Source organism: Exophiala mesophila (genome assembly GCF_000836275.1).
Source record: "Exophiala mesophila strain CBS 40295 unplaced genomic scaffold supercont1.5, whole genome shotgun sequence".
Taxonomy (NCBI): Eukaryota; Fungi; Ascomycota; class Eurotiomycetes; order Chaetothyriales; family Herpotrichiellaceae; genus Exophiala; species Exophiala mesophila.
This window is the reverse complement of record NW_015622508.1, coordinates 2,126,859-2,148,108: the sequence shown is the minus strand read 5'-3', so window position 1 is coordinate 2,148,108 and position 21,250 is coordinate 2,126,859. Positions and strand designations below refer to the sequence as shown.

At 49.0% G+C, this 21,250-nt stretch overlaps 4 protein-coding genes across 4 annotated transcripts; 1 reads left to right on the top strand and 3 right to left on the bottom strand.

Moving 5' to 3' along the window:
* Positions 1 to 1,610: 1,610 nt before the first annotated feature.
* On the bottom strand, positions 1,611 to 3,759 carry PV10_07495 (uncharacterized protein). Its single transcript, XM_016372403.1, has 2 exons — positions 2,319 to 3,759; positions 1,611 to 2,260 (listed from the first exon to the last, which is right to left on the bottom strand). Exons 1-2 carry the CDS (start codon positions 3,600 to 3,602, stop codon positions 1,979 to 1,981), a joined length of 1,566 nt encoding a protein of 521 aa, XP_016221735.1. The 5' UTR covers positions 3,603 to 3,759; the 3' UTR covers positions 1,611 to 1,978.
* A 590-nt stretch (positions 3,760 to 4,349) lies between these two features.
* On the top strand, positions 4,350 to 6,518 carry PV10_07494 (uncharacterized protein; the record flags this gene model as incomplete). Its single annotated transcript, XM_016372402.1, has 3 exons — positions 4,350 to 4,372; positions 4,631 to 5,894; positions 5,961 to 6,518. The coding sequence occupies 3 exons, from the start codon at positions 4,350 to 4,352 to the stop codon at positions 6,516 to 6,518; spliced, it is 1,845 nt and encodes a 614-aa protein (XP_016221734.1).
* Positions 6,519 to 10,571: 4,053 nt separating this feature from the next.
* On the bottom strand, positions 10,572 to 11,714 carry PV10_07493 (uncharacterized protein; the record flags this gene model as incomplete). Its single annotated transcript, XM_016372401.1, has 3 exons — positions 10,572 to 11,128; positions 11,182 to 11,505; positions 11,561 to 11,714. The coding sequence occupies 3 exons, from the start codon at positions 11,712 to 11,714 to the stop codon at positions 10,572 to 10,574; spliced, it is 1,035 nt and encodes a 344-aa protein (XP_016221733.1).
* A 6,672-nt stretch (positions 11,715 to 18,386) lies between these two features.
* PV10_07492 (uncharacterized protein) lies at positions 18,387 to 20,505 on the bottom strand (the record flags this gene model as incomplete). The annotated part of the gene is made up of 5 exons (XM_016372400.1): positions 18,387 to 18,543; positions 18,600 to 19,301; positions 19,360 to 19,864; positions 19,910 to 20,151; positions 20,210 to 20,505. 5 exons carry the CDS (start codon positions 20,503 to 20,505, stop codon positions 18,387 to 18,389), a joined length of 1,902 nt encoding a protein of 633 aa, XP_016221732.1.
* Between the last annotated feature and the right edge of the window lie 745 nt (positions 20,506 to 21,250).

Genomic DNA, 21,250 nt, shown 5'->3' with positions numbered 1-21,250 from the left:
GTGCCTTGTGCCGCCTTGACGCAAATTCGAAGTTGAACCACTATGTACTGTAATACATGTACTACAGAAACTTTGATCTCCACGCCTGGAATCCGCTTTCGGGGAGGAAAACGACATGCCGAAAGGGCGGGTTGGAAAAATGTATTCATTCCATGTTGGCTATAATGATGGATGACAAAAGGCAATTCAGCCCTTGCGAGTACATGAAATGTTCGAGGTGATGCGATTGCATTCTCCGAGCATATACAAACCCGTATCACTTTATTACTATCAAGTACATAATGATAATAATAGTCTTGTAATACATAATCCAACCAGAGAAATTGGGAATAGATCGACGCACGTTCACACGTGGCGCGGCTGAGAAACTCCATTTCTAGTGACCACCCCCAGGGGCCCCCCATCGGTGCTTCGACGCTCTGACAACCGAGTAGTGGACCAAGCGAAGGATAAAAAGGCTCGTGCTTAAGCATGGCATAATAAAATGGAGAACAGTCAACAGCCAAGGGCGTGCCGCCAGGTCGCTAATAGTAATTCCCATAGGAATGAGTGAGTACCTTCATGGCTTGTGTATCGTAAGCACCACAGAACGCACACACGCACCCCCGCCTCCCCCCCTTGGCCCAATCATCGTGAAACTCGTTCATGTTGTCATTGTCATTATCATTGTCATGTCATGTTCATGTACCGGTAGGGCGTGAACAAGTCCAACTTAGATCCGTTCACTGAGTCATATTGCTGGCCCTGTACCTGGACTATCCACGCCGACCGTATTGTCGGGGAGGGGACGGGATCCATCTTGCAGACATCTTCTCTTGTGGTTCCTTGTGTGCAGTAGTGACGGTAAGGTAAGTGTGCTCTCAAAAGATTCCAGGGACTGAAGTGTTCACTGCTGCCTGTATAAGAATGGACCGTGCTGCAGGGCTGAGTGTCTGAGCCTTTCAAAATTGAAGCCTAAAGCCCAGGCCTCAAATCCAAGTCCAGGCTGTGATATCTCCCTATTCTGGCCTATTATTGCGTTCAATAGTTACTTCCCAAATACGGTTAATTAAGCTGTTCATAGGCGTGATAGGGTACACAGGGTTCTCACACGACCTGACCTGACCTGACCTGATCGAATCTGATCCTCGTGGGCATTGTTTAGAGCAAGAGTCTAGACCATGGGCCTTCGCTAGTATACAGTATGAGTACCTATCTACTTGGCAGGTATTGGCAGGTACTTGGTCGTTGGTTGGTACTTGTGTGCTTCTGATTCACAAATGTCCACCCACCCACACACTACACAAATGCAGATGAAGATGCAGACTCGCATGGCCCAGGCCAGAGAGCGTCGATTGGTTCGTTATCGCTATCGCTTCCGGGCTGTTTGTGGGTTTCAATTATCACTTGGCTATTTCCTGAAATGTACCAATCCTTCGGTTGGCAGTTGACTTGACTTGACTAGGCTTGGAAGTAGAACAAATATCTGGATCAGCATGCCTGCGTACTTCTGTATCATGTGCAGGTCGCATGGGACGGGCCAAGTGTGGAATCAGAGGTGGGAGGACTGGAGAGAGGACCAAGGCAAAGAACGAAAGAGCGAAAGATGAATGGACTCTGGACTTGGATGATAGATGCTCAATTCTGATATTTTTGGTGGTAACACTGATACTAAGTAGGTAGCTTCCATAGCATCGCCGTCTAACCATGGTTCTCATGGGGCACATACTATGTTGATACACACCATAAAGACCCTCTCACTCGGCGTAGTGAATGAGGACATTCATCATGGCATCGCCCATCATTGTAACTTTTGTGGAATAAGATGCTTGTTCATACATACCACGAGAGACAACCCCCTTCTTCATCGTCGAGCATCCACAGAATCCCCATGAAGAAAATCCCCCATTTCTCAGAACCCCGATCCTGGTCCTTGTAAGGCTCAAAAACGCCACGCATTTATGCAGACAGTGAAATCAGACACACGGTCATCCCTTCATTACGATGACTTTGTCTTCTTCTTTTTCTTACTCTCGCCGGCATCACCGTCCATCGACTTGCGCTTCTTTTTCTTTTCGACGACTGCGTCTTCCACTGCTACATCACCATCGGCGTCGACTGATTTCCGCTTCTTGTCTTTCTTGTCTTTCTTTTCGCTCTTGTCCTTCTTCTTCTTTTCCTGTTTCTGGACAGCGGCAGGCTCTGCGTCGAACATTTCTTCATCTGCGTCTGCAGCATCATCGACATCCAAGTCTTCGAGGATCTTGTCCATTGCATTTTTCTAAGACTGTGGTCAGCAGTTGTGTATGTTTTGAAGTTATTGTGTTGTTAATTCTTACCATGGCGATCTCGTTTTTGGTAGGTTGTGCACCCGACGAGTAAAACTCCAACCGCTCCTCAACTTGCTTCTTCAATGCCTCTCCATACACCGTCGAAGGCTTCTCGGAAAAGTTGTCGATCCTTGAAGCGATTGAGCATTTGTTGGCCAAGAATCTTGATATCCGACCCTTATTCTTTTGTCCAGCACGTCCAATGAACGACGAGTGGTATAGGAGGCCGTATTTTGGAGTGTTGCCCTTGGTCTTTAGTGCTCGGAAGAGAGCCTTCTCGGCACCTAAAATCTGAACGGTGGAGGCGGGGTATTTGGACAGGTTGGTGAGACTACCGGCGTGGGAGATGAGCCTGGCACCGACAACTTCGCCAATAAGAGCTGCCAGATTGGGAGCCACAACTCCCATCTTAGATACCAGGTATGCATAGAGGGTTTTTCGGTAGTTAGCCAGGCTGACCACTCGCTGCGCAAAGAGAGTAACATTTTCCATGTCTGAGGTGGAGATCTCTTGACCCATGCTGGTCTTTGCTGCTTCGATGATGCTCTTGGCAATGTCCTCGTCATCTTCAACCACCGCGGCGAGGTCGTGCAGACTTGCCTCGGACAGAGTCTTCTTGTCTTTGACAAAGAGAGCAACCTTGGCATATTTGTGGTTGTCCGAGACAATCTTGACAAGTTCAGGGAAGTGCCAGGAGTACCATTCGCGCACCCGCATAGAGAATGTGTTGATGGCCTTGTCGAGCTGGTCGAGGATCGCAATAGCTTGGATAATGTGGTTATCATTCTTCTGCACCGAAAACTTGACCTTAGCTCGAGAGTAGGCGTGGCCTAAACCGAGCTGCGCAGTGTTGGTATCTCCCTCACGCAGCTGTTTCAGCAGCTTCTCACTATGAAGGCGGATCCCTCTGAGCATGTCCTGCACCACCTCACTTGTATCACCAGTTTCACATTCGAGGTTGGGAAATGCCGATTTGATGCTGCTAGCCAAGATTTTATCAGAGACACCCAAAGTGACCTTGCTCTTCTTTCCCGCTTTTGGTAGGTTCAACTCGAGGAAGGACTTGAGGAAGTCGGAGGCAATGCCTTCGGAGACATCGTGGAGCTCTTGCAGAGCTTGTTTGCCGTTCTCGAATGGCAGGAAACTGACAAGGGAGACCATCTTGCCGAACTTGCTGAGATCAGCGACACCTTGCTGGACTTCTTTGAGTCTCAGCGCGACCGTGTCTGCTTGATGAACGGATTTGAACAGGGCAAAGCCCAGACCGGACTCAAAAAGTAGGAAGTCGGACATTGTGCGGATAGAATTTGGATGGGGTATGAGCTGAAAGGAATAAAGAACCTTCGAGGAGTGTTGGCACCATATATGGTACACAACAAACGAGGACTAAACGCCTTTTAGTTGGGCGCAGACTGCGATCTATCGTGCGACAAAAGGTAACGGTTTGATATCGAGGATAATTTTCTGGCTAGTCAAGAAAACTTACGGAGTACTCCAACTCACTTGCGTTAGCCGCGGAGTGGCTTGGCATGCCAAGCTGTTTTGTTTTAGGAAGGTATAACGAGATCATAATCTGTTGCTGCTTTAGGGTATCCCACTGTTGTCCCTCCCGTCTCCTCCTTGGCATTTGGAGGTGAGATCGATCTGAGTGGACTTTTAACTTGCTGCCCCGGCCTTGGGCCGAGGGCCACCCCCGGTCTGTCTAGATTTCCCCATCCCCCATATCGAATGGCGCCCCTGCGGTTAGTTAATAATGCGTAGCATAAGGAGCATAGGCCGCCCGAGAGGACTGCCGGAAAGTCTTGTAGACAAGGAAGGTGGATGGATATATGCTTCGTTTGTCCGAGCCCAGAAGCAACCGTCCAAATTTCACACTATTCTTGGTCCCATGTTTCGACCAATTTCTGGGATCACTTAGGTCAAAAAGTCTCATAAGTGACACCGCTTCACATTTCAGACCAGTGTTGTATCAAAGACACATCCCCAATCTCAGCGACATTGCCGCTCCACATTCTATTAATGGCCCGTCCAAGTAGCACAATGCCCTCTGAAAAGCGCAGACCGTATGTGTCTAGAGCATGTAACCAATGTTCTAGGCGGAAGATCAAGGTAATTCTCCCTGCTGACGACATTTTGGTTCATGTTTCGACTTACAACCGTCCAGTGCTCGGCGGAATTGCCTTGTACCTTCTGCAAGTCACGCAGTTTTGACTGTTTCTACCCCGACGGTCATTGCAAGCCAAAGCGTGCCCGGACCTCAAATAATGATACTCAGAGGTACTCACATCCTAAATCTATTTTATAGACACTAATGATTTTAGCCGAGATGCTGCTTCAACAACAACGACAGATCAGGACGCTTCGGCTCATTCTGGCGAATCTCAGGAAACCAAGGAACTGCGTTTTGAGATTCAGCGCTTGAGGTCGGAGATGGAGCTCTTTATGCGAAGTCATCGCAATGTCACAGGACAAGTAGAAAGCCCCCGGGACTACGAAGCACAACAGGATCTCCCAGGCAACTACTCTTTGGCAGATCCCTCAGGCGAAGGAGCGTCTGGGACGGTCGCTTTGGATTGTTCTCCGCTCGGAGCTCAAACGGATACCTTTGAACTCCCTAACTCTTGGTCGAATCCTATCGCTCTTGCTTCTCAAGTCAGAAGCGTTGTCCCATCCAACAACAGAAAAAAACGAGGGGTCACGCATACAACTTTTACACTGTCGCTTCCTCCACCTACAATACTCCAAAAGCTGATTGACGGCTTCTTCAGCGAATATCAGACATACTTTCCTTACATCCGCCGGACTTTTTTCCAGGAAAGAATGACTGACATTCTTCGTGGTTATCCCTACACAGAGCAGCACACTACGATCGCCGTGGAATTTGCCCATTGTTATATTTTTGCGCTTCTATGTAATATGATGGCCATTTCAGAGTCTGTTCACTCCAAGCCCCTGGCTGTAGAGACCCTTGGTTTTGAATATTATCTCCAGGGCCTGCGGCTCATGCAGCATTTTCAAGGTTCGGTTCAGGACTGTCTCGAACTGGCGGTCTATCACACTGTGGCCGCAAATTTTCTGATCCAATCTGAGCGTTTACGCTTAGCCGCAAAGGAAATCACCCTCGCCATCCATGTCGCCTTGAGTGCCGGCCTTAACGACGAGACCCGATGGGAACGGGAAGCCGAAGAAATCGCAGACCGTACCGGATTCTGGTGGGCTCTCTTCTATCTCGATCGCCGCATTCACCAAAAGTGTGGAATTCCCTACATCCTTCGTGAGAATGACATCAACGTTGGCGAACCCGATATCAAAACTTGTCCTGATCTGGACGAGACCGAGTGCCATCTCTTGAAGAGTATGTATAGTTATGCAAAGCTCTGGACTTCCATTTGGGATGCAAATTTTGCGGCGAAGGCATCGTCCAAAGAGCCAAATTGGCACGACATAAGGGTTCAAGATGCGCATATCACAATATCGTACGACTCAGTCTGGCCAGGTCTCCAGTGGGACACCTGGCGAGTACAAGAATATCTCAGTGGCGACAATGCGGAGATCCGAATCCGTCAACGTCTTATTGTATATCTAGTAAGCATCGCTCCTACGGCATTGCTAGAGATTTGAAGGGAGAGATATGCTAACACGCCTCTCTAGAGATTTCAATTTCTTCGTCTGGGCATTCGCCATCGACGCATCACCTCGGGAATCGGTGATGCAGAACGACGCATGTCCAACTATCAGCTGGCATGCGACATTATTCGGGCTTGTGAAGCCTTCGTCAATACAGCCCTCCCGCTGTTCCCATTTGGGTATGTCTTGACGACCTCGCTCGTGGAGTGCCTATCTATTCTTGTACGAGAAGATAGAGAGGCGAGTGCTTGTATGGATAATGCGAGCCTAGATGAAGCGATCAAGTCTGCCAGTACCCTTCTACGGACTCTGGCTCGATCTGCGGGATGGGGTCGCAGAGCGTGTGCCACGTTACAACCAGTGCTTCGCCCACAAGTCTCCGGCATTGACTCTGTCCTTGCGGGGACCTCTGATATGCCCGAGGGGAGGATGAACGACGCTGATCCCCATCGTTTTGATTCATTTCCCAACATTCCAAACGACTTCTTCTATGGATTCGCAGATAATGATTTTGACTCGGTCGCAAGAACCTTTGACGATATTTGGTTGCCGAGTAGACTGTCGGGGGGTCCATTTATATGATTTATATATGACTTATACGTTTCAAAAGCAGCCTCCAATTGTGACTTCAATAGTAACCTTCGATCATTGATTCTGCTACGTATAATGCTTATACCCTAACGTCTCTGGCGTGATGTGCCCAAGGCTTTCGCATCAAGGTGCTTCAAGCCATTGATCTCACTAGACTGCTCTATCGGAGTCTTTCTCTAGGTACCTATGAAGGCTTCTCAAGCGTCTGGATTTGCAGAAAATCTGGTAGCGGTGAACCCTCCGTCACAAGTGACATTTGAGCCGTTCATAAAGGTACTCTCGTCAGAGAGTAACCAAGCAACCGTGTCAGCGATCTCCTCTGGATAGGCCTGTCTCTTTGCTGGACAAGCCTTGATAATATCGTTCTCAATGAACGCCCGGATATCAGGTGCAAGTGTCTTCAACCAGTGTGGGAACCCGTCACTGAGAATTGCGCCCGGGGAAACCGCATTAACACGAATGTGCCATGGTCCATAGAACTGGGTACCTGTTCGCGTGAGGGATTGCACTGCTGCCTTGGCCGCAGAATATCCTGGAAGTCCCAGGCCAGTGATTCCATTTACGGATGAAATGTTGACAACGCTGCCTCGAGACAGGACCGTACGGTTGGATGGCGTCAGGGTGACAGTCCGAGCCTCTTGCTTCTGCATCTGCAGGCATTCGTACTTCTGACAGAGCCACACGCCTCTCTGATTGATAGCGTACATCCTACAACATGTCAATCAACGCATCGCTGTCATGGAGCTAACACAACACATACCTATCAAAGGTGTCAACGTGGACATTTTCCTCGCTTCTGGCCATTGCCTCGGGGGCGCCAGCATTGTTGCAGGCATAATCGAGGCGACCCCATCTATCCACAGCGGCTTGAACCATGTTCTTGACATCTTCTTCGTTGCTTACATCAGTCTTCACAAAAATTGCATCGACGCCAAATGTGTCTATCAGTTCTTGAACGACTTTAGATCCTGTCGTTTCATTAAGATCCGCAATTAGGATATTAATGCCTCTGGCGGCGAGCTTTCGCCCGATTGCCGCGCCGATACCCTGACCGGCTCCTGTGATGATAGCACTTTGCTTGACTGACATCTTGAATGTAATGCTGGATGAAAAAAAGAGTTTACTTTGCTGGCATTTGGATCAGGTCACTTTTGGGGGTATTCCTACCTCACCACACCCTCTCCAGCCAATTCTTGCATTATAAGCCCCGAAACCGATAAAGGCATCCTAGCGCCGATAGAAACCCCATGTACGGTCTTCGCCGTGGGCAATGCACGATGCAATGCGGGGGGGAACTCAGGAAAGAGACCTGTGTTTCCGTTGACGGAATGATGGTGAACAATTCCGTCTTGGACGGACAGGGTACTGCCGGTGAAGCGATCACTCCGTCTGTGGGTATCCCTGACAAACTCCTCGGGTTTGAAGGGTTCACAGAGGGGCCGTGTACGTGTATAGAGTTGTAGGCATCCAACATGGCATCTTCTTAAGTCAAAGACGAAATGGTGTGACATTTGGTCACCAGAAACTTCACCACTGCAAAGAGTCACCCCAGGGATTGAAAGCATGTCGTCGTCTCTAACCGTAATGTTGATTTCGAAGTATTCTGCAATCATTTCGGTTGCAGGGGCTTCCCTTGTGCTAGGTTTTCTCGGCCTGCTCATATATCGTATCTGGTTTCATCCTCTTGCCCATATTCCTGGGCCATGGATTTGCAAAGTCTCTGGGCTATACGACTTTTTCATCTGTTTAGGTGAAAAGAGACATGAGAACTTCGAGCGACTGTTCAAGATTTACGGTAGGAAGCACTATTCTCATCGCTCCACGGTATATAAGCTAATCGATTAGGACCGGTTGTACGTTTTGGGCCAAATGAAATAGTTTTCAATACTGCAAGCGCTTTCCAAGGTATGTGATCCAGATGTGATATGTGGTACTATAAGTAACCTCTTGACACAGAGCTATATGGCTTCAAATCAAATTCTGTGAAGTCGGATGCTTTGGCGGCTGCGAGTACCGACCCCGACTTGACCAGCACCTTCACAGAACCTGATCGCAAACGGGCGCAGAAAAAGAGACAGATTCTCTCATATGGCTTTTCTGAGAATGCACTGCGATCATCTGAAGGTAGGCCTTTTTCATCGAATCTCTCGAGAGTAGTGCTTGTCGGCCGACTGATTTCATTCTAGCTTACATCATTGACCGTATTAACCTTATGTGCAACCGTCTCGTTGATCCTGCAACTGAACGAGTCAAAGACATGTCGAAGTGGCTTAACTATCTGGCTTATGACATTATGGGCGAAATCGTTTTCGGCCGCGGCTTTGACATGCTCGTTGATGACCAGCTTCATTATATTCTCCCATTGATAGACAACATGGTGTTCAGCTTCCTTCTGGTACGTCATCCACGACCACATGGCTTTCACTACTGACCCAGATAGGGCGGTGCCTTGCCATGGCTACACAAATCAGGCCTCATCAATCTTCTTTTCCCCACAATGGGCAAGAAGAGGCAGATGTTTGTCAAGTACTGCCAAGAACGTGTTCTCGAACGAGTTGGAAGAGACGCCGAGTCAGAAAAGGCAGAGAGAAAGGACTTCTTTTACTGGGTAAGTGAGGGATGATGGTACCTGCAAACAAGCTTCTAATTATTTTCTAGTTGCTCAGAGCCCGAGACCCGGAGACCGGAAAACCATTATCGCGAAAGGCCTTGATCACAGAGGGGACTCTTCTGATCCTGGCTGGGAGTGATACCACGTCAACAGGTGAGTGTCCTAATGAAAACTTCTCGTCGCTTATACCTGACAATAAATTCCCGTGATAGGTCTTGCGGCCGCTCTCTTCTATATTCTGCAGAACCCACCTGTCTTAAAACGACTCCGAGAAGAACTTGATGACAACTTCACCACTGTAGACCAGATCCGAACTGGTGCCTCTCTTTCTCGATGTGTCTATCTCAAAGCAATTGTGGAGGAATCGTTGCGCATGGCGCCTCCAGGACCCGGAATCGCCCCAAGGACCATTCTCAAGGTATGCGTTCTCTACAACCCTGTTAGCCTAATGAGTGAGTTCTGACTGTGGTACGTTAGGGTGGGCAAGTTATCGATGGAATTTTCGTTCCTGAAAGGGTAAGTTAAGGCTTCTGCTTTTGGCTTTTGTGTTCCACTCTGACAAAAGGCTGGTAGTATACCATTGGAGTTTCAAAGTACGCGTTAGCCCAGAATGAGCGATACTTCCCTGAGCCACATGTTTTCAAACCTGAAAGATACCTTCAAGGTGGCGAGTTCAGTGATGAAGAGGTCGAACGGGCAAAGAATAGCTACTGGGTTTTCTCTTTGGGTCCTCGCAAATGCCCTGGCTTGAAGATGGCATACCAGGAGCTGTATCTAACCATCGCACGTCTGGTATATCTGTTCGACATTACACCAGAGAAGCCCGAGGAGCTTAAGAAAAATTTCCAGATGTTAGATCATTTCAGTAAGTGTCAAGTCGTGTCCTGTTTCGCATGCGCTATCTGATTCAACTCTAACCCTTGGCTAATCATCGTCTCCCTTTTCCCTCACCAGATGTCAAGAAGTTTGGACCTTATGTGTCATTTAAATTGCGAGAGGGTCGTCAGCTTCCTTCGACGACAAAGACAGAACTTGGCTCTGCTGACGCGTCATCTAAGGAGCTAGGACTAGTAAACTAGACTAGGAGGATGGAGTTTCACACAACCGGTGGTGTTTAATATCAGAGTAGAACTCGATATCTGTAGAGCACATGAGGCCCATAGCACACGCCTCCCGGGAACGATTAGCCGACCATAATTTTTATGCTTCAAGCACAATCAAATATGTTTCGCTTGAAGAAATACTCATGAGCAACAGATATTAGTTCTTAAGCGATCAACTTCATCCCTTCACCAATTATTATAAATGTATAGAGCACCGCCATAGGAGGAGACAAACTTGCTGTGCTTGGTCTGCCGACAAAGCTAAACAATCAGATCAATCTTTGACAAATCTTCATAAATTCATCTCCTGAATTATTCGTGGTGGGCCTTTTATAGCACCGCAACCGCGTTAGGCGGACTACCTACGCCACCCTTCACATTCAATGGGTGGCTTGTGAAGAAGAACGACCATTGATTGCGTTCGGCACAGAGACGGCTCAGGTCTTCCAGGTTCCACAGCTCTCCCAGAGGCGTGCCCCACCAGACCAACAGCCAGGTGTGCAGGACAATCTGATCAAGCTTCCCAAATGGTGGTGGGCACTGCTCAAAGCCGATCGAGTCAGTGGCGACGGCTGCGAAATGATGATTCCATAGCCACCGGACCATCTCCATACTGCGTTCGACACCAACGAAGTGGTTGCGCTCCAGCTTCTGAACGCGCTCTTCCTGCGAGGCTTTCTCGTACCAGAGCGTCCAACCGCCCCGGACCAGGAGGATATCGCCCGGTTTCAAAGTTAGGTTCTGGTACGCAGCAACGGCTTCGAGTTCGGCCACAGTAATCGAGTGGGCAGAGTCTGCAGCGGCGGGTGGCTGATTCGTCTCTGCCCGCCAGCGGACATAGTCCAATAGTACTCCTCGACCAACAATTGCGCCTCCTTCAATCCATTCTACGAGCTCGTTAGCGCCATACGTGGGGATGCCGCTCTGTCAATGCACTTACTGTGGATTCCATTGCGACCATCTCTCTTCTTTTTCACATCCTCATGGCGCTGTCCGTTATAGTAGAACTCTGCGCCAGGGACTTTCGTGCCGCTGTGAGTGAAACCATCCCACTGCGAGCCACCTTGAGTATTGAAGTGTAATTCGTCATCATGACCGGCCGAATTGAACAAGTCCTTGAAATCGATGATCTTCTGCTCGAACTTGATTCTGTGAGCTATCATGTGAGTCATGAAATCGAGCGGCATGTCTAGCGACACGCTCAGGCCAGCTTTGATCTCTTTTGCGGCTTCGAGCTTTCGAGCTGCCGTCAGCAGGTTCAGGGCTAGGGCCATGATTTAGCGAGATGTCTCAATATCAACATCACCATCCATACTTACTTCCAAGCTCATCATCTTTGCCCCAGAGCCCCCAAGCACAGCCTTGAGGCTGCCCTTCAACTGGAGGAAGGGAATCGAAGTCGGGCGCTTCAATCTCAGGCGGGCTCATCATTGTAGGAGTTCCCTCTGGAACGAGTGCCTCAGGTACTGACATTCTGTATAGCTTCTGTCGAGCCCTGGCCCGCTTTGGTTTGAAGTATCACGTTATGCGTTACGCAGGTATCGTATGGCCAGGATATTCTCCAGCAACAAGATAAGAATCGTCCCATGGCACTTTGCTTGTTGCGCCTCAGTCCTTGTTCTCCAAGATGAAGGCCTTCTTCCACGTACACGACCCGTGTCAGCATTAATGCCGCTTGACACGGCCCTCCAATTCTGCAAGATGCACGAACGCTACCTAGCCCGTCCTAGTCCAATGTACGATTAATTCCGGGGTGGTGGAGAAGGAATTGTGGGGGAAATTCCCAGACGGCTTCGGGACACGAGACGGTATTGACGGAAAGGCGGAATTGCGGACACGGAACGATGATTGCTCGAGCCTCTGTAGCCTTCGCTGACCATTTTGGCGCCACCACAGAAGGCGACCAAGCGTACGGCAAATTTGCACGTGGATAACCCGTGCAAGGTAGGTCTGTATATGACTACTAAGAAACGTCTTTGATACTTTGTCATTGACACCCACTACATTCGCCGGAAACATTAGACTAAGACTGAATCTAGAAAAGTCCTAAGCTATGATTGCAAAAGATCCTGCCGGTCGTAGAGAGCCGATTGACTTGGAGTGGATTCAATCTCTCCCAGAGCGGTATGGATGGCCTACGCAAAACGAGCGGGGCTACAAGATCGATGAGGTACCATCTGGCCTGTCTCGCCCACTTCGGGTTGTGGTACTAGGCGGAGGCGCCTCTGGTATAAACTTCGCAAAATTCGCACAGGACGAGTTGGAGAATGTCGAGTTTGTTCTGTACGAAAAGAATAATGACATTGGAGGGACCTGGCTCGAGAACCGATATCCTGGGTGTGCATGTGATGTGCCCAGTGTTACGTACCAGTTTACATGGGAGCCTCATATCTGGTCCAGGTTTTACGCATCATCTCCGGAGATCAACGAATATCTTAAAGGTGTGGCGAAGAAGTATGATGTTGAGAAGTATATTCGCCTAAACCACAAAATTGAGAAGGCCGAATGGGACGAAACAATCGGTCGATGGAACATTGAAGTACAACCAACTGGCGGCGGGAAGTTCATTGATCAGTGCGATATTTTCATCAATGCTGGAGGGCCATTAAACTACTGGGAATGGCCAAAGATTGAGGGGCTGGAGACTTTCAAAGGCATCAAGGCACACTCGGCCGCCTACCCAGAAGGACTCGACCTCAAGGGCAAAAGAGTTGCCGTGGCAGGAATCGGGTCTTCTGGGATCCAGATCATTGCGTCTATTCAGAAGGAAGTCTCACATCTCTACACTTGGATCCGCTCGCCTACGTACGTCGTCGGCAACTTCGGAACCAAGTACGCTATGGGCACTGATCCCAATCCGGAATGTGAGTTGCTGACTAGCCTCCATAATTGACAAAAGGTAGCTGACATTGAGCTAGACACCGAGGAACAGAAAGAAATGCTGCGCACAAACCCAGAACTCTACCTCAAATACAGGAAGAATCTTGAAGCAACATCTACGGTAAGATTTGGTGTGTTCTATAAAGGCACCCCAGAGTCTATCGCGGCGAAAGAGGTAAGAAGCCTACCATGCAGAGCTTGATACAATGGTGGGAGACTGACGAAATCTTAGTATTGCCAGAATCAAATGAAGCAAGAGCTTGAGGGCCACGATGATATTATCGAAGCTCTGGTCCCAAAGACCTTTCCAGTCGGGTGTAAACGCCCAACGTAAGTTCTCACCGGCTAACATACATTCTTTATTCTTATCTGACATGGTAACAGCCCAGGGAGTGGATTTCTCAAAGCCTTGATCAGTGAGAACACCACGACATATACAAACTTCGGCTTAAACCGGATTACCGAGAAAGGTTTCATCGACCCAGATGGCAACGAGCAAGAGGTAGACGTCATAATTCTGGCTACTGGCTTCAACACAACTTGGGTCCCTCGTTTCCCTATTCTTGGTCGCAACGGCGTCAACCTTCAAGATCTCTATACGAAGAACCCCTTGTCATACTTGGGGGTTTCTGCACCTCATATGCCCAATTACTTCACATATTATGGTCCTTACGGCCCTCTCGGACAGGCCAGTGCCGTGGTCATGATGGACTTCTTCACTCGATATATGTTAAAGATGATCCGGAAGATCCAAACACGAAGAATTCACAGCTTAACCCCGAAATGGGACGTCTGCGAGAAATTTCAGGAGCATGCCAACCTATACCTCGAAAGGACCGTCTGGGCTGACAACTGCAAGAGCTGGTGGAAGGGAGGGCGAGAGGACGGCCCCATAATGCTCTATCCTGGGACCAGGACCCAGTACATGGAGCTCCTCGACGATCCTGCATATGAAGACTACGACATAAAATATCAGACCGACAACCAGTGGTCGTTCCTTGGGAATGGGTACTCAGTGAGGGATTATGACAAGCGTGATCTTACATGGTACATGGGCCTGGTTGATGAGAAAGATGAGCAGAAGGATTTCGATGTCTCGGAGCTCTTCCAGTCTACATCCTAAGGATCTAATTCACATTTAATCCAGCGCAAGCGTTTAGAATTTGCACGTGTGTTTGTGCACCTGAGGATAAATGCTCAAATTTCCTGGGGTCGATTTTCAATATAGCATACCCTATAGCATCATGATTAAAACCTTAGAAACATTGATTGTTGGTCTGGAGGTGCTCTGAATGACATACAGACAGCATTTGATCGTCAAGCTGGACGGTTAGCTAGGGTAGAGCTTGCTATGGGCAGTCAAGCTCTTCATTCGGATCACAACGGCCCAAGGATGCCAGGCGCAGAGAGTCGGGTGGATAACTTTTCTGTAAATTCTCAACATCCTAGGATATCAAGCTACACGTCACTGCAAACGTAAAGAACCTTGCAACTGTCAGACGAACTCAAGTTATGACCTTTGTTTCAGTCTTCACATTAGCGTATTGCCAGGAGGTCTCTCCTATTTATTGGCACAAACAGGACCGCAGACTGACAGCCACCCTTCTCTGTGACCTCTGTACCACTCGTAAGCAACGTGAGGAGACCTCGGACGAAACTCGCTAATTTCTCGACTTGCCCTCCACATGAGACTGAATTCCCTTTTCTTCAACAGCACTCTCCTCGTCCATACCATCGTTGCTATCGGGTCGTTCCAAAGCATCACCGACGTGGCCTGCCGAGTGCTTCTTACCGTCGAACAGCTCAGCAATCTGCTCGAGAGTTCGGCCCTTTGTCTCTGGGAAAAGGAAGTAGATGATGACAAGTACAAAGGCATTTGTACAGCAGAAGGTAATATAGTGTCGCCATCCAATACGTGCCAGGGCGATCGGGTTGAGGAACATTCCCAAGAGAATTCCAATGTATGTAAAGATCAAGCTCAGGGTGAGGCCAGTACTTCGCAAAGTATAAGGGAAGATCTCAACCACATAAGCTTGGTACAAAGGAATCCAGGCGATGTCGTAAAAGAAGAAGAAAAGGAAGACGAATGCTACCACAGCTCTCCCAAGGGCCTCATTCAGGGTTCGAAGGAAATAACTGCTGAGTATCGTCCAAATGATGTAACTCATAAGCATTCCCGATGTACCAACGAGGAATAGCGTTCGTCGTCCTACTCGATCGACCAGGAACGAGGCAGCAAAAACAGCTACCAGAAAGTTGAAGAGTTGCAACAACCCGTTGATCAACGCCTGGTCTGCAGTCGCTGTAATACCGATGGTGTTCAAAATTAAGGTGAGATAGTAAGCAATAATGGAGGAGCCTGTCCATTGAGCAAAGAAACCAAGTACAATTGCGATGGTCGAACGTCGTCGATTCGCTGCGGTGCTGAAGAGATCCTTCCAGCGACTCTGGGACTTGAGTTCCTTTTCAATGCGGATGTTTTCGGAGATTTCCTTCATCATATAGTTCACAAGAGGCGATGATGTATCGCCTCCAGCGTGAAACCTGGTTAGAAGTTGTCGTGCGCGGTCCTCTCTTCCATTGGCTATCAGCCATCTAGATATCCGTTGTCAGTATTTGGACCAAGGGGCGGAGACCGGGTCTTTCCCTCACCTTGGCGATTCGGGGACCAAGAATAAGAAGCTAAGCTGAATGATGGGAATGGCGCCTTGCAGCAAACTTGGGATACGCCAGCTCCATGTAGAGTTGATTCTGAAAGTTCCATACGTAGACCATGCTGCGATGATTGCTCCAGCAAACTAAAGAAACGCTCGCATATAAGTAACTGCGCGTCATGAATGAAAATGGGGAACTCACGAAGAAGGTGTTATACAGGGCCGTTAGCTGACCTCTCTGGGTGGGATACGCTAGCTCAGTGATGAGAATCGGTGAAGGTTGCGACATGAGTGATGTGCCAGCCCCAAGAATAAATCTCGAGACGATGAACATGGCGACGTTTTGCGATGCACCCTGGAGGGCGGCGCCTCCAATGGCCAGAATAAAGCCAAAGAGAAGTGGCCATCGACGTCCAAAACGGTCGGCCAGAAATGCCGATACGGGCAATGCTAGAAGCTTGCCCACTGGAAAAATGGCGTTGAGCGTTCCAAGCATTTCTGGAGCAGGATTGTCGAAGTAACCACGCCAGGTTGAAAGCGTTTGAAGACCGTTCATCATTGTACCTGAGGCGATGAGAAGATTAATGTTAGATAGCTATTTTGACTCCTGCCCCAACAATGGTTTCTGCGCAACTTACCATCGAAGCCGACTGCGGCGGACGACAGCAAAGGAACCATAAGGATGGCATTGAGTGTAAGCAGATGTCTGCGCTTGAACCAAGGCAATCCATCTTGTGGGAGGACCTGCATGTAACGTTAGAGTGTCGACTATGGAAGACGAGTGATCGACAACGATTGTGAGTCGAGCCCGTGGAGGAATCCACTTACGGCGAGGAGCTCAGGTCCAACAGCCTGCTCAGCAGTCTTCTTGCTATCGAAAATACCCATGGTGGTCTGACTTATAACGTGTTGTCGAGCACTTTCCACGGAAAGTTTGTGGATCGATGTATCAGAAAGAAGACTAGAAGTGCGAACGAAGATCGGCTATTCAACAGCAACAATATATCATGCTCCTCCAGCATTCGACTGTTTAGTAATGTGCTCCATCTTACCCCAGGTTCCAGGTCAGAGCGGCTGCTGATCCGTGGGAAACAAGACTGGGGTGCGGCGTGGGAGATGTCTAGGTCCGTCTCTTCCACGCCAAGTGGTGTCTGTCCCGTGCCGTTCTGCTTCTTTCGTGGGCACAGGGCTTCACCAGTTTCATTCCGTATACGGAATATCTGGAGGTGGTTCCGCCTTGGCAGGTGCTGATTGGACCGGAGGACCCAAGTTGTCTTGCCTAGAAACCGCTAATTTCGACGTCAAGCCTTCGAGGTTGTGGGGGAAGACGCCACTGCTTTTCCAAATAGTAACCCTCCAACCATGGGAGGGCGATGAGAGACCGCGACGATATCAGAACTGGCTGGGAGTCAATGTGCTAGTTATACCAACACCACAGGCACGGACATCATAACGACCTAGGGTCTTGGGCGCGTTTTGCACTCTCCCTGTGATCAGTATTGTGGAATTATTTTTATGTCAACTGCCTTCTAAAGTTTCTTGGGCTAATGCTTCCAGTGCTTTGCCACAGTGTTGAGAATTAATCACGATTGAACACACATGGGTGGCTGCCGAAGAAATAGATGAGGATCTTCAAATTGTGAACGAGCCAGTCACCAGCAAACGACAAACCCAATCACAGTCGTCGGATGATGCATCTAGACCGTTGTCATCTCCCATCATCACCTGGAAGAACCGATGTATCTGCCGAATGTGTGTTATATGCCGTGGAGGGGGGTCCCTGTGGCGCGCCTATGTCGATCTCCATTGACAGTCAGGGTCTTGCAAGGCGAGAGCGGCGGGACCTTGGCCTTCACTCGGCAATCTTGACGCAGAATAACGAGTAGAATCTTGAGATGTTGGTTGGATGGAGTATGTTCTAGACTAGGGCGACGGCGGTCATTATGCCACAATCTAACCATGTTTATCTGCAAGCATGAATACAGTCATGTTTCCGGAGGAGCTCTCCTTCTAACTTCCGTCACGGAAGTCCAACTGTATAACCCCTAATAGGTGCAGGCTGTCATCAGCTAAGTATCCGCGACCAATAGTTACAGCGAAAAGGTAAACAGGGTGCTATCCGATAGCGAACGACGACGGTCGAAGCCAAGCAAGATCCGAGCTCCGGAGACTCCGCCAGGGTTGATCAAGGTATGATTATTACGGGATAATCGAGTTGCCACCCCTGTAACCTCGAAAGCCCTGCACGCTACACGCCTAAGGTCGATGTTTTGCCGACGAGACAGGCGAAAATGGGGAAATGGTGGGGAATGGCGCAAGACCTTGGATTGGAGGAGGACGATTAGGGGTTTCCCATTCTTCGGATACCGGAATACACTGCCTACCTTGCTGGCCTTCATGAGTACAATAAAGATATTTCTCCACATTAGTGGCGAAATAGAAATTGGCGCTTGCTATTCTCGTTCGCCCATACTGCGGTAAAGAGGCTGGATCAAACCTCGGGAGGGGGTTTCTTAGAGCAAGGGAGACTCCGAAATCTTTCCGCCGCAGATCAAAGATATCGCTATCGTGTCAAGTGCGTTCTATCTGCTTTTCACTAGAGTCTGAGCCTCTACCTTTCCTGGACTCCATTCTTGTCCAAATGCCCATTCCCGATCACAGGCTCTCCGTTCGTATAGGCAGCCTTGTGTGGACCATCACCCAAAGCAGTGGTCTGCGATGAAACCCTGCGAATATGGCACTCCTTTGCAACTGGCTTCAGCCAATACCTGTTAGGTCATGTTAGCATTAATCTCAGTGATAAGACAGAGGTCATGATACATACGTCGGATCTCTCTGCTTATCGGACAGCGTTTCTTCAAGCGCATATCCATTTCCCAGCCATGCAAACCTCAGATCTGGGTCATCACAAAAGCTCTTCCAGCTGTAGTCTTCGTATCGTCGTGTCTGGAGGAGGCGAAAGAAATGCAGACGAGAGCCGGGGTGCAAAGAAACCAATTCGCCATCCTGCTTGCCGTTCTTGTATGTGCTGATACACCCGCTATTCCATGAAGATTTGTCGAGCCACGCAAGTGCATGTTTCATGTAGGCGGCTGGTATCCCAGGCTTTACGACAACCGATGAGTAGTTCTCTGTCTGAGCCTTTCGTATGAGCTCGGCAATGTATTTTGTGACCATTTCCACAATTGTGACTAGGCTGCCATGAGCGATAGGGCAAGAAGGACCGAGGTAGGTGAAGTAGTTAGGCATGCTCTCAGCGGCGATAGACAGGTATGCTTCCGGGCGTTTCTCCTTCCACATATCTTGTAGGTTCTGCCCTTGTAGCCCGAGGACAGGGAAGCGCGGCGTGAAACTGATGTCAAAGCCCGTGGCGCAGATTATAACGTCAAAGCCGCGAATGGTGCCCTTCTCATCTGCTGACTTGATTCCTTGTCGAGTGAATCGCTCTATCTCGCCCCATACAACTTCGCACGTATCCGAAGCAAGAGTTTCCAGAAAGCCATTACCAGGAGTCAATCTTCGACATCTAAAATCCAAGAAGTTAGTGCTAGAAGCCGTCTCAGTGTTGAAGTTTGATAACTAACCCAACAGCGAACTGGGGCTGGAGAAGCTTCGCCAGTTCGGGTTTCCCGCCCAGCTTACTCCATAATCCAGTGATAGCGGTTTCCTTTGCTTTCGCCTGTTGTGCCGAGTCCCTGATATAGACTGGGAAATGGGAGTTGATCTCAGCCTCAACTGCTTTCCGGTAAGCGAGGTAATCATCAGGGTTTTCAGCCCAGTGCTTCTTCTCTTCCTCGGAAAAGGCGTGGTCCTTGGTCTTCGGTGCTGTATTGAGCGCAAAATTCGGTGTGATCCATGTTGGGTTTCGCATATACATGGAGACTGCAGCCACCTTATCTTTGATGGCAGGGAGGACTTGCACCCCACTGCTTCCGTTGCCGATGATTGCGACCTTCTTTCCAACGAGATCAATATCATCATCCCAAGCCGCTGTGTGTACAACTTTTCCTTGGAAAGCTTCAAAATCGACGATATCGGGCCATTTCCAGTCATTGACGAAGCCGGAAGCATTTAGTAAGAAATCACACTCTTCTACCCACGACTCATCAAGGAGATCAAGACTTTTGTCTCGACTCGATCTAATCAATTCTTTGCCGTTGGTCTTTTGAACCTGTACCTGCCAAACCTGTCGGACTTCGTCCCAGGTTGCACCTGTAACCATGTGTGAAGTTTTCACGTATTGACGAAGATCATGTTGATCAGCCACTGCTTCGATATAACCTCGGATCTCGGGGCCCGTGGCGTAGTATCTATCGAAGTAGGGATAGGGGGCCCATGACCATTGGTAGTTATGTATTGGAATGTCACAAGCACAGCTTTCAGAATATCAGTATCAGTTTCGGATTCTTTGGGTTGGCAAAGAGCGGCCCTCACCCTGGATATCTGTTCTCAAACCAAGTCCCTCCAACTCCAGCATTTTTCTCGAATATCTGGAGGTCAACGTTGGGGAGAGATCCGGTTTGCACTTCATGTGCAAAGGACAGTCCACTAAAACCAGCGCCTAATACAATCACTTTGACTCTGCGGGGTGTGCCGAGCGGCTTCTGTGAGAGCAAATATGCCAATTCATCTTTTCCCCGGTATGCCTGCGTGCAGTTTGCTGGAGATGGGGTCGCTGTCGCTGTCGTGTCAACCGTGGACCGAAAATACTCTGCTGCCCTTGAAGCCATATCTGTGGGATGCCTGTCTCATACACAATCACTGGTATCCAATCTTGGTTATGACGCATAAAAAGACATCAACGTCGAGAAGCCACTAGTAAGTGGTCAGTCTAAGTCTCCGTACCCTCCGTTGCATACACGATAAGTCAGTGTTCCACAATTTGAACTTGTCCTCTATCACCAAGAAACCTTCTTCACACGGGAGCAGTCTTTTGCAGAGACCAGTCGTAATGAAACGGAAGAGTGTTGCCGGAAAAGGCCGGTATGCGTTCCTTGGAGCCGCTAGCATATATTCTATACATCGCTAATAGGTTTCCATAAACGAGGGAAGGCCACGTGAAGTATTCATTGCGAAATCTGAGTTCCTTTGTTGAATGAAGATGATTACTTCGGAGCCGTTCAGTCTCGCGCTGTGCCAAGACGGAATGTATATCACCTTCGGCGAGAGCAAGATCAGCCGCTGAGATCATGCATGTTTCCCATGCCCCCTGTCAACTTCTGGAAGGCGACATTGTCGGCCCCTCGGCCTATTATTGCTAGGGTGAATGACCAGTTCCGTAACATGGAATGTGTTTATGTCAAAGACTCCCCCGCACTCATCGGCTGCTTGGTCTCGATGGCCAATTGAGTTTCAATTATTTGGTCCCTTGGTGTCTGGAAGACGGCTGCAAATCGGTCTGCAATGGGAGCGACAGTTGCGGTAAATATTCATGCTTCGGCAATTAACATCGGACTGGGTGATACTAGGACTGTG

What these genes read in the sequence shown, in the direction of transcription:
- PV10_07495 (XM_016372403.1), bottom strand. Translation starts at nt 3,602, where the DNA reads ATGTCCGACTTCCTACTTTTTGAGTCCGGTCTGGGCTTTGCCCTGTTC. An exon ending in CCAAAAACGAGATCGCCATG is followed by an intron (nt 2,261 to 2,318) that starts GTAAGAATTAAC and finishes CCACAGTCTTAG; the next exon opens with AAAAATGCAATGGACAAGAT.